The sequence below is a fragment of the Channa argus genome, chromosome 2 (assembly GCF_033026475.1).
Source record: "Channa argus isolate prfri chromosome 2, Channa argus male v1.0, whole genome shotgun sequence".
Classification (NCBI taxonomy): domain Eukaryota; kingdom Metazoa; phylum Chordata; class Actinopteri; order Anabantiformes; family Channidae; genus Channa; species Channa argus.
In genome coordinates, this window is record NC_090198.1 from 24,448,797 (window position 1) to 24,460,818 (window position 12,022).

At 37.4% G+C, this 12,022-nt stretch overlaps 2 protein-coding genes across 4 annotated transcripts; both read left to right on the forward strand.

The window, feature by feature from the left end:
* Positions 1 to 1,733: 1,733 nt before the first annotated feature.
* On the forward strand, positions 1,734 to 6,089 carry LOC137104832 (transcription factor E2F5-like). Of its 3 annotated transcripts, none has more exons than XM_067486602.1 (10): positions 1,734 to 2,322; positions 2,677 to 2,939; positions 3,319 to 3,428; positions 3,532 to 3,687; positions 3,971 to 4,014; positions 4,442 to 4,506; positions 4,602 to 4,899; positions 5,151 to 5,196; positions 5,292 to 5,333; positions 5,467 to 6,089. In XM_067486602.1, the coding sequence occupies exons 2-7, from the start codon at positions 2,781 to 2,783 to the stop codon at positions 4,848 to 4,850; spliced, it is 783 nt and encodes a 260-aa protein (XP_067342703.1). In that variant the 5' UTR covers positions 1,734 to 2,322; positions 2,677 to 2,780; the 3' UTR covers positions 4,851 to 4,899; positions 5,151 to 5,196; positions 5,292 to 5,333; positions 5,467 to 6,089. The 3 variants fall into 3 exon arrangements, with proteins under 3 accessions (XP_067342703.1, XP_067342695.1, XP_067342687.1); XM_067486594.1 differs by having other exon boundaries at positions 1,735 to 2,322; positions 4,602 to 4,913; XM_067486586.1 differs by having other exon boundaries at positions 1,735 to 2,322; positions 4,602 to 5,196.
* A 268-nt stretch (positions 6,090 to 6,357) lies between these two features.
* gas8 (growth arrest-specific 8) lies at positions 6,358 to 11,980 on the forward strand. The gene is made up of 11 exons (XM_067486615.1): positions 6,358 to 6,515; positions 6,916 to 7,008; positions 7,929 to 8,126; positions 9,067 to 9,267; positions 9,383 to 9,437; positions 9,529 to 9,731; positions 9,998 to 10,153; positions 10,306 to 10,386; positions 10,527 to 10,727; positions 10,831 to 10,896; positions 11,015 to 11,980. Exons 1-11 carry the CDS (start codon positions 6,513 to 6,515, stop codon positions 11,114 to 11,116), a joined length of 1,359 nt encoding a protein of 452 aa, XP_067342716.1. The 5' UTR covers positions 6,358 to 6,512; the 3' UTR covers positions 11,117 to 11,980.
* Positions 11,981 to 12,022: the final 42 nt, after the last annotated feature.

Here is a 12,022-nt window from a genome sequence, read left to right on the forward strand (position 1 = left end):
TTTGGGGGGTGGCGTAAGTGAACTAGTAATTATTTACCAAACTTACCAACTTACTAACTAAGGAACTGAGTTCTCTGCGCACTTACTGGAATTATGTACTTTTTAAAAAAAGAAGCATTTTAATCATCATTGAACTGCTCTTGTGCTTTTGATCACAGTTTATGAATGTACAGTTCTAGCGCAAACATTTCTACAGAAATCTTAAACATTCAGGCCTTGTTAAGATCAACTAATGAAACTTGCAGATTCAACAAAGGAAGAATTGGAAAAATCTTATTCCTGAGAATTTATTTTAATACAAATTTATTTAATTTCTTCTGTCCAAACATTTACCACTAGTTAGTAGCAATAAAAAAGCAATTGCTTTCAAAAACCTTTTGAAAATGAGAAACTGATTCACTCTTGCTGTAAAATTTAAAAGGTAGGAAATATAGCAAAGACTTTATTAAAAGAAATGGACAAGAGCTTTTTCACATAGAGATTCAATGTGGAACAATACCAGCACACTTATATATTTGGGGTTAGTTTTACCCACCACAAAAATAATACATTTACACTTATTAGTTAATTATATTTAATAAGCATGTACATCTGCCAATGGAGTAAAAATTAAGAGGTTTCTCTCTGAATTACCTTTGCATTACACTTTTGGGAGACGCTTTTATCCAAAGCAAATTACAAGTGAGGTGCAAGGCGAGCACCAATCTAAATCAAGGAGGAAACATTAAAGCAAAGTGCCACAAGAAGAAGTGATTCCGTTTTATGGAATGAAAGTTCAAGAAAGAACAAAGAGGATTATTTCTTATTCTGGTCATGTAAAACAAAAAGTTTATCAAATTTGCACTAAAGTACAAACATGGAATATATGTTTGTTACTTTCCATCTCTGATGCCAACAAAGTAGAGGAAGGCAGAAAATAAGTACATTTGAAGATTCTACTGCCAAATTAAATAACAGGCTGTAGACCAGGAGTCTCCAACCTTTTTTACCCTTTTACAAAATGAAATTTTTTTTAATTTTCAACCCCAAAAACAGATAAGCTGCTCTCCTGAACCTTTACAAATTGTTGGTTTCCACAACTCACATTTAGCATCAAAACATTTTTTTTTTTTTTTGCATTAAGTGTGTATGTATACATGTATGTAGGCAGAGGGATGAACATCTCCTGCTGCGCGAGGACTGCGCCGTCTTGTGTTTTGGCCGTGGGAGGAGCCTGCAGCAGCAACTGCTGCTCATTGGGAAGACGAGACATGCTGTCACGTCAGAGCCTCCAAAAGTCTCCAATAACACCAGAAAAAGTCCCTGGTGGCTTTTTTGAAAAAGAGACGCTAGAGGGGTCTGAATACTCGCTAAATATAGTGACAAAGTCACTAAGTTGGCAACAATGATCACCACTGTCTCATCAAGCTTGACAATAGCGCACTGTTTGATTGACAACTAATTCTCAAAAATAAACCTTTTGTGTAAGAAGGGGGCGGGGAACTACCGAATTTGATTGGAGCTACGGGCTCGGGAGCGACGTGTTGGAGACCCCCACTTCTCAGCCAGTGATGTCTGGGATAGACTCCAGCACCGCCGCAGCCCTTAACAGGATACGCGGCCTACACGGTGGTACACACAACATAAACCACCATCATTCTAAGACATGGTTTTATCCTAAGGTTTAATATTAAAAGTTTCTTGATTTCCGTCCCGTTCCCCACATTCACCATTATCCACCACTCACAATACCTGTACTCCACACAGTTTGTCTTTGAACACCTGTGCCGGTACAAACTGATGCTGTCTTCATGCATGTCTTCTGCACAAAGGCTGGATTTCCTGACGTCTTTTAAAGGCGTGAATAGACGGTCACTGAGATTTAGGTGGTAAAAAAAAAAGCAACAATAGGTGGAAAATATAAGTTAAGTAATAATGAGGGCTTGCAGGTTTTACTTCAGGAACCCAACATATTCTAGTACAACCTTGTGTTGAAGACAGAAAAATAAAGTGACGAGTAGACAAAATTCTTCCCATACAAGTGAGCTAATTGTATTTTATCGCTCAAAAGTGTGGACTTTTATTTTGAAGGCAGGTGTGAATATGGCGACCAGTACGCGTTCCCATAATCGTGAGACGTGGGCTATGAGCAGAGTTAATACATTGTTGTAACCATTTGTTTAAACTGGAAATGAATTGTGGATGAGTGTAACTCTCTGCCAAAACTTGTATCTTAAGTACTTATACGGCGGCCTGTAACGTTAGCCGTCAGGGCTGCTACCATTAGCTTTGCCAATACTAACTCACTTGGTAACGTTACTCCTGGTCCCGATATCCATCAAGGTAAAAGCACTTGAGCATCGTCATTTTTACTTTAGCCACTGAGATAATCTGGGAGGTCAGTCCCTGTGCATGTAGTTGCTCCATTTTTAAAACGTATACGGCTAATTAAAAAGCAAATCTTACACATAACTAGCTTTGGAGTGTGTTTAGTTTCCGGTACAGACCTTTCATAATAAATCTGTGGTAGTGAGAAATGATCTGCCGTGATTTTAGAGGCAATTAATTTACATTTATTCTATTCTCGGGAGCGGTAAAACGCACTTGATATTACGGTCTCCCTAAATGTTTTATTTTTCAGTTTATAAAAAACATACCAAAGCTGAGCATTCATTGGACATGGATTTTATTTCGAAGGGACATCTTTGTTTTTGGGTGAAGCGGGCCGACGCAGCTGATTCAAAACTGCACATCGCAGGGAAGCTCCCGGGTTCATTGGTTTTGTTTCCCTGACCAGAAGCATGGATCCAGAAGGTGGCCCACACAGCCCAAAGCAAGAGGCCCCCACGCCCGATGAGATCCCCAAATATCAGAGAAATATGAGGAGCCTAAATTTCCTGGCCACGAGGTTTGTCAGGTTACTGGAAGTGGCTGAAAACGGTGTGGTGGACCTCAAAGAAGTAAGTGAGTCGAGAGTCGACCAACAAAAAACGCTGATCCCACAACTGCAGATATTCTGCCATGTTTGAACAACGTTGTTATTAATGTCACCGTAACTCCCATCGTCACTTAAAATGACGATTTATCAGTATCTACATAAATGGATATCTTTATAAACATTAAATGTATAAAAATATTCAACTGATTATAAAAATTATAGTAATACATTACAGTAGTTGATCACTAATCTTTAATCTAATCTTTAAATGTTTCAGTACATTTGAATAACTGATTGCCTGAAACACCCGGATCATAAATACCCGGATCGTAAAGCCATTCACGTAGTAAATATCCTGTGCTTTTTTTGCATTTTTGTTTGTTTTGTGTGTATTTTTTCAGGCTGTCAGGGTCCTCGAAGTTAGACATAAAAGACGAATCTATGATATCACAAATGTGCTGGAGGGTGTTGGACTGATTGTTAAAATATCTAAGAACCTTGTAAAGTGGATGTAAGTTTTTAACGCTGCCTTGTGTGCATTCATTTGGATATGCAAGCGTGTCAAGAATATTGAGCAAGAAATGTTTTTCCATCATATAATTTGTCTAAATAAGGGGAACAGAGTCAAGAGAATCTGAACACCAGGTACCAATGAGACTGAGGGAACTAAAGTCTGAGCTGGAGGACTTGGAGGAGTTGGAATTTATGTTAGACCAGCAAAAACACTGGGTCGAACAGAGCATCAGAAACACAAAGCAAGACTGCAGCAAATATCCTTTTTACGACTGACTTTTCTTTTATTGTCTATTTTCATCAGCTAAAAAGAGTTTTACAAATGTATTTGTTTAATGTATGTTCTGCTTTAAATAGTAAAATAGAAAGGAGATGTTGGACAGCACTGTGAGCAGACTTAATGCAGTTTATTTTTTATGTGCCAAAGGCTGTGATTTCTTTAGCACAAGTTAGTCTTTCATTGAATATCGGTCATGCAGCAGTTCCTAATGCCTCTTGTCAAACTGGTGCATATTTCAAGTTTCCTTAACTCAAATCAACTCTGACCTATGTGACTCATGAAGATGTCTGCAACTGCTTCAGTGGTAATGTATAGTAACTCTGTTGTCTTTGAACGATTCCTCTTGTGTACATGATTGTGTTAGCATGTTGCTGATGGAGTAGAAAGTTAGTGGATGCGTTTTTATTCCAAAAAGGAATCCTTTATGTGAATGGAGTGAAATGCACCTTCTAGCTCAAACTCTAATAAGCGAGATATAGAGTTTTGAAAACAGGTTACAGGGCAGAATTACCTGATATTTTGGCAATTCAGTGACTTTTCCTAATTGAGCGAATATCAGCACAGCTGGATAAATATTGGTGTACAAGATTGTGATGACACTGGCATAACCACACCACGTAGCATCGTTGGAGTTTATTCAGAAAAGACGTAGAAAGACCTACTGCCATTTCTGAGACTAAATCAAATGATAACATTTGACACTGACATTTCACTGTCTCACATCTCTTCAGACCACACAGTCCTGACAGTACGAGGGCCACCAGGCACACAGCTTGATGTTCCCATTCCCAAAGCTGTAAGTCCTGCATCACAGGAACTGACCGCAATTGCTATGGTTTTTGCCGTCTTTTAATTCACACGGGTTAAGGTGTGCGCATACATGTTTTTCAGGTCAAGGACAGCCCAGTGAAGTACCAGATCCATCTCAGAAGCATCAATGGACCCATAGATGTTGTACTTCTTAACAAATGCTCCGTTGGCTCGGCTCCTGTTTTTCTGCCAATGCCCCCGCCAGAGGAAATTTTACAAAATGCCAAGTTAGCCATGACTACTTTAGACAACACTGAAAACAGTGCTGCACAAACTTCAGTTAATACCAACCATACCACATTTAAACGGACATCCATGGAGGACATTTAGCCTCTTCATGCACTGTCGGTTATAAAGACAGAGCCTAACGGAGCTAAATGTTAGTATCTAAATGTGAGTATTTTAGTTTGTGCAGTTTCCAGACTAAGAGAGAAGTAGCAATGTATTGCTGGTGCTCCTAAACTGAACTAAAGGCAGATAGTGATGCAGATGTCAAATTGTTTCTTTATTGGCCAGTGAAAGCAGTTAATCAATTACACTGTATCTCACAGTTGTTTGGTTCAGCTGTGTCTTTCTCTGATTTCTTACCTATAACTATGCCTGATGATTATTTATTAACTTCTTTTCCAGGGCTAGATTTATCAAAGAAACTGAAAAAACACAGACCCACCCCAAGGTAGTGATGTGGTTTTTGTTGTTTTATTTTTAAATTATTTAACCAGTTTATTTGGCTTGTACTAATGTATGATTCTGACTTCCCTTGTTTTGTAGAAATCAGTACAAATCTAATTACAAAGCTTATGGCAACTGAAAGTAAGTGATTTATATTTTTTGACTTTACTGTGTAGATAGATATATTTCATACATTGAAAACAGTATTTATCATATATATAATTTAAATTCGTAGATTATTTTCATTTTTCACATGTTTATCTATGCCTGTCAGTTATTTCTCCACTCCTACGTCTCTGTCCATAACCACCTGAACGTGAATATGTCTACAATATGGATGATGATGAAGGGCTCCGTGATCTCTATCACATTCCTCTGCACATTGTTTGACCATGAACCATGTGCTACAACTTCAAATGTACTGTACATATTTTTACAAAAAATGTACATAGCCTGTTTTTTTTTTTTTTAATATTTCATTATAACAAATAATAAATGACTTGATCGACAGTATAATACAACATGAGTATTAAACCCTATAAGTCATTAAATCCAGACGTCTTCCACAGAGTCGACATAACTTGCACTGTGGTGCCTCTAATGCATAACAAGACAGCAGTAAGAAAAGGTTTGCAACCTTTTAGGAAGGAATTAACCCTTTTATTGCTTAATATTGATTTATCTTTGTGTGACTGTCATTTTTTTTTGAATGAGTTACATGCAATAGTTAGACTGCTCCCTTTATATAAGCCCTGTTATAAATTTTAATAAAGGGGTTGTTCATATCTTGTTTTATGTGTTTGCAATCACACATAAAATTGCAGAGATGTTATATACTCATACAAGGTTATTTTGTATTCACATTAAATTATTATATTAAACGTTTTTTTAAAGGCATGTGTTAAATACATTTTCATTTTAATTTAACATCTTATGCAACAATTCTTACATCCAAAGCAATATATACTAGTAAAATACTGAAGGTTTTACAAAAAGTTGTACTTTCACTTAAATATTGAGAGCCCCCGCAGGAGGGGCTGTAGTTATTGACGAATTAGTAAACACTCCATACACATTTCATAGATCACTTATCGAATCATTATCTGATAATAATCCATGGTAAAATAGGACAAGTTGTGGATCAGTAATAACAGCAACGTAAAGAGCAGCTAGCGTTGCTATGGCAACGCGATTCAAACAGTGGGTTAGCGTAACCAGGAGACTGTTCAGGGTCGAAGTTCTGTTGTGTCAGCTAATGTTAGCTTCTCAAAACGATACAAACAACCCCAGTGTCTCCGTGTTGTTTTCCATAAAGACACGATGGTGAGTAAACCACGGACTGAATTAACGGCAGGCTTCACTGTGAGCCAACGCTATGTAGCTAATATTAGCTGTAAGCCAGCAACAGCTAACGCGTGGTGGGTCACACTCATTGCTATATATGAATGTAGCGAGATTCCACGACTCGCGAGTTGTAACGTTACGTTATATACCTAATTAAAGTTTTACTGGGGTGAAGCTTCCTCCTGAATAACTACTGACCAGCTTTGCAATCGAGCACCAACCACTTTCTATTTTGATGCTCATCCCGTTTGCAGTTCTCTTGTGTTATAATTAAATGTATGAGACGCACAGACTTCAACACAATAACCGTGTTATATATGTTATAAATAGGTGCAGGACGAATTTTTAATAATCTTCTTTAATGTCGACTTTTGTCCAGCCACCAAAAAACAAAGGCACAGGTAAAAAAGCCAAGGTAAAGGCGCCTACACTGATCGATGGCCTTACAAAGGAGGAGATGTCCAAGGAGCAGGTCAGAGTTGAAGTGTCATGTGTGTTTGGAAGTGTGTGAAATGATGTTTGCATGTTGCTTCTCAGGAGGAAAGAGGAGTTTCCTGCACACAGAGAGCTGTGCAATAAAGGGTTATTCCAGTTATTGCTGCTCTTTCACGCAGCTGGCAGACTCCCAAGAGATATGTTTAAACAAGATACCCCAAGTTTAGTTTAATCGCATCAAGTTTTATTTTTATAGCCCAAAATTACCTCAGGGAGCTTTACAGTCTATAGCATTACCAAATACGACACCCAAAACAGATAAGGAAAACTTCCCGGTACCTTAGGATGAGCGACGGAGGAGAAATCCATCCACCAGGACAGACAAGCAGTAATATTTATAGACATCAAAATGATGTTGTTTGTAAGGGGGAGCAAATTATGGAAAAACATAGGGACAACATTACTATAAATTATAGACACATATATTATAAGGAGTATATTAAAATATGTCAAGCAGCTTCCTGCTCCTATCATGACATAGGACCTGACCTGCATGACCCATTCTCCATCATGAAGACATGAAAAGAGGAGAGTACACAAGATCTACGACCACTGAATACTACCAGTGATATCTTGTTATTATCACCTCTTTGCCTGCTAAAGTATCAACCTCTAAGTTATTAATGCACATTTTTAAATTAATTTGGACCATCTAAGCCCATTCTCACATAGCCCTTAAAACGTCATTATTTTGTGAAACACATTGTCATAATATATACACAGATTAGGCAGTGCCCTCTATGAACAGTGAATTAACTTTGCACATGTACAGTGAGTGGAGTGGCCCTTTAGAATTAAATGAGACAGTATTTAAATTTTTGCTTGTAATATATATTTTCTGGACACAAAGTGTCCGGCACCAGTATAGCCACATTAAAATGTCTTTGTATATTTCAGCTAGAAGCACACATTGTGCGCCTTCGAGAGGAGCTGGATAGAGAGAGGGAGGAGAGAAACTACTTTCAGCTGGAGAGAGACAAAGTTCACACCTTTTTGGAGATCACGGACAGACAACTACAGGAGGCCAAAGCTGAACAGAAAAACATTGAAAAAGACATAGAAGAGGATGAAGGCCGCCACCAAGTTGAGATCAAGGTAAGTTAAATACACACATGTGTTATAGATACACAAACAAACTGCAAGCAGGAGAGCAGGGGCTGAATTTTAAGCAAAAATAATTCAGAACAAATTACAAAGCTGTCCTATTAAAAAGGCTCTTCAAATGCAGTTGTGATACAACCTTGTTTTCATTGACTTTGGACGACACAACCAGTGTAAGCTCCTCAGTCAAACTACTGTGCCTCAATCATTTTTTATGTGCATCGTGTAATGTTTACTGTTTTTTCCTCTTAACGTTTACAATCAGGAGAAGTTGTGTGAAGTGAAGTCAAGTGAAGTCAATCAATCATAGAAATCATTTGGAACACATAGCTTTTAATAAATTATTGAATCACTAGACCAAAAAAAAACCCATTTGAAAGCATAAACATTTAATTAATCAATCAATTTGTTCTAATTATTCTCCAGACAGTTTTGAGTCATTATTGTATTTATTTCAAATTAAACCTCACAACTCATCAGTCGCCACAGATAATTTTACAAATATATATTGTCATCCACATGAAATTAATTGATTTGAGTTATCTTCATGTAAACTAGGCATTTTGGAGATATGTTTCCATTTTACAATTACATTTAGTCACTTGGCAGACGCTTTTATCAAAAGCAACTTACAAGTGAGGTACAAGAAAGCAAAAATCTAAGTCAAGGAGAAAACATCAAATCAAAGCGCTATCAAAACAAGTGTTTCTGTTTCATGAGATGCAAGTGCAAGAAAGAACAGAAGGATTAAAAAAAATATCTAAGTGCATAGGAAGGTTCTGTTTTCAGCAGTTTGTTGGATATTTGGTAGAATATTTAGTTTGATATCTTGTTCCACACACTACACAGTACCAAATATTTTTGCTGTCAACTGATTTCTGGCAGTTAGTACAATTAATTTTGTATTACACAATGTATTGCCTTTTCCCTTTAGGTGTACAGGCAGAAGATGAAGCACCTCTTGTGTGAACATGAGAACACCATCTCTGAGTTGAAAGCAGATGCTTTAGTTTCCAGCAAGGGGGTGCAGGAAGAGCAACAACGATTAGAAGCTGAGCTGCATTACAAAATGATGTCCATCATGGTGGACATGCAGGAGCTTGACAACGAAAACTCAGTCAAGGAGCTAGAACTGGTTTGTAGTAAACACCAAGTCTATTTTATATATACACTTAAACATCTGTGAATTTACTGTTTGTCTTGATTCTGATGCAAGCAACAAACATGGGTTTGGTTCTAAATCTCTACAGAAACATGCAGAAGAAATGATGAAAACAAGAGACATCTGTGAAAAGCAGCTCACGGGTAAATAACATATTGAGGTGCACTCAAAATATCTTGTGGTTAAAAACTAAATGGGAGTTTGAGACATAATTTTGTACTGTTATACGAGTAGAAACTAAAGCCAAATATGAGAAAAAGATGACGTTGCTGCCACAAGAGCTGGAGAACATGAGAAAAAATGAATCCAGGGAGAGAGAAGATCACTGGAACAGCCACATCACTACTGTGATAGAAAACCGCAACAAAGCCTTCAGTGAAGCGCACGCTCTTGTTGAATGCATGCGACAAGATGTGCTTACAAGCGATTCCCTCAAGGTATAAGTGCACATTCTCTTCAAGCTTACACTAAAGAACACTAAAGAAATGTCAAATGTTTTGTTTAGAGCTGCAATTTGTGATTATTTTCCACTGTTGACAAATCTGTGCTGTTCTGATTACCAAGCCACTTGATACCCTGACTAAAATATTCTAAATCAGAAAAAGTCTACACATTTGAGAAGCTGTAACTCAGTAATAGTTCAGAATTTGAGTATTCATGGTGCTAGTTATCTTTTTTCAAGTTTTTGGTTGGCTTTTCTTAGAAAGACATAACACATATGAAGGAGGAACAGGCAGTGAAGCAAAGGGACCTGATGCCTATTATGGAGGAGAACAAACGTCTCACTAAACAACTGATACAAATCAAGAAGGAAATCGAGGAAAATGAGAAAAAACTCAAATACTACAGCTCAAAAAAGGTGACAGTTATGTCTGTGTTTGTCTTTTTAAAAGTTAGTGTCCACTTGCAATTTTCATCACTTGTATTTGATGCTACCAGTTTTTTATTTGGCACCTTTTGGAAACATTTCTATTACTAACTGACAACTGTGTGCTTGGGAACTTTTGACAGGAAACAAATGAAAAGATCAAAGAAAAGGAGCTGAGGGATATGAAATCGCAATATGAGGAACTGGCACAGAAATTCAGCAAGGTAAATGCAAAGGTTCAGAGTGCACGATGTCATGTTGCTGAAATGTTAGCTTGATTTATGTGCACCTTGGGCTTAACACATTTAATTGTCATTGATGTGAATTTGTTTTGGGTGGGTGTGGGGGGGTGCACGTCACACAGCTTCAGCTCGAGAAGGACAAACTGTACAATACATATGTTGAGAGGACTAAGAAGGCGCCACATAAATCAGACACGCTGCTGGAAAGGCAGCTGAAAGCCCTGACAGACAGCATAGAGAAGATGGAGGCTCAGCTCCACACAGTGCTTTCTGCCTCTAACATGGACCAAACTGCCATTGCTGGAATTACTGACAAGCTTGAGGTACTGGAGTATAGCTCCTTTTCGTTTCCTCCTGTAAAGCCATATCTTCTCATGCATGTCCCCCCACTGTTTGAACATAAAAGAAACATGTTTTTACTTCTAGGAAAATCTTAACACCAGTAATATTTCCATCAAGAACTTACAGTTTAAAATAGCTCAGATTTCAAAGGTAAGTAGTTCATTATCTTTACACCACTGTCACACATTGGTTTAACTAATGATGACATTCGTTTTAGAGTGTTTTGCTGTAATAATTCTACTTAGCATAAGCAACTGTTTTTCTGCAGGCACGGAAGGATTTGCTGCAAACCTATGAAGCAAAGCAAAAGGCTCTTGGTGCCCCAGTGGAGGAGCTTAGTGCTAAGCCCCTTGAGAGCAGTATTGCTTAAAAAGGTCTCAAACACAACTTGGATAGTAGCTTTGCCTCAAAATGAGAAGAAACAATTCAAAGATTGAATCAATTTGACCAAATCTCACTTTCTGACATGTTTCTCATCTTTTTCTTTAATACAAATATTGATCTTTTGAAACGTCCATCATGCCCTGAATGATTCACGCTGCCCTCAAGAAGATATGTAACTGAAAGAACAGTCAAGTTTAGGAGAAAAGGGTTTGGCTTTCTCAGGCTGACCAGCTGTAACAAATGATTATTTTACCCATAATAATTATTGCTATAGATAAAACATAATACAAAAAACTGCTGTCTACCTCAGATCATCCTCAGTACACACAGTACAAAGCAGGTGTGACGTCATCTTTTTTGTCCATTTGAGCTATCGTTTATTTAGGAAAAACAATTTTATTATTTTAATTAGTAAATAGTCTATGGAGCTTTTGCTTTGTCTTTTGCTATGTATCTGTTCATATATTATGACTTAAAATTCATTCAATAAATTTATCTGGAAATTTCTGGAGTGATTTCTAAGTGATTTTACAGAAACTTAATCACATAAATGTCACTGCTGTCAGAAGTTAAGATCGCAGATACAAAGCTGAGGTGGTGATTAGTTTGGACTAGTTTTGTTCTAGCTGTGTGGTTTTCAGTCTCACACAACATAATTGTCTGTCCTTTACCCCAAGCTGGAACCTTTGATTACTGTCATAGTCGATCTTTCAGTTTATTTGTATTGTTCTTATTTTAAAGCATAATGAGATCAGATGGAATATTTACTGTATTTAACTAAAGAAGAACACTTTACTTATGCAGCCAATCTGTTCTATGTTGGTAAGGACTAAATAAAATGTCTGTTTCATTTGGAGTCTTTTATTGCCCCACTCCAGACATCAAGAAAGCT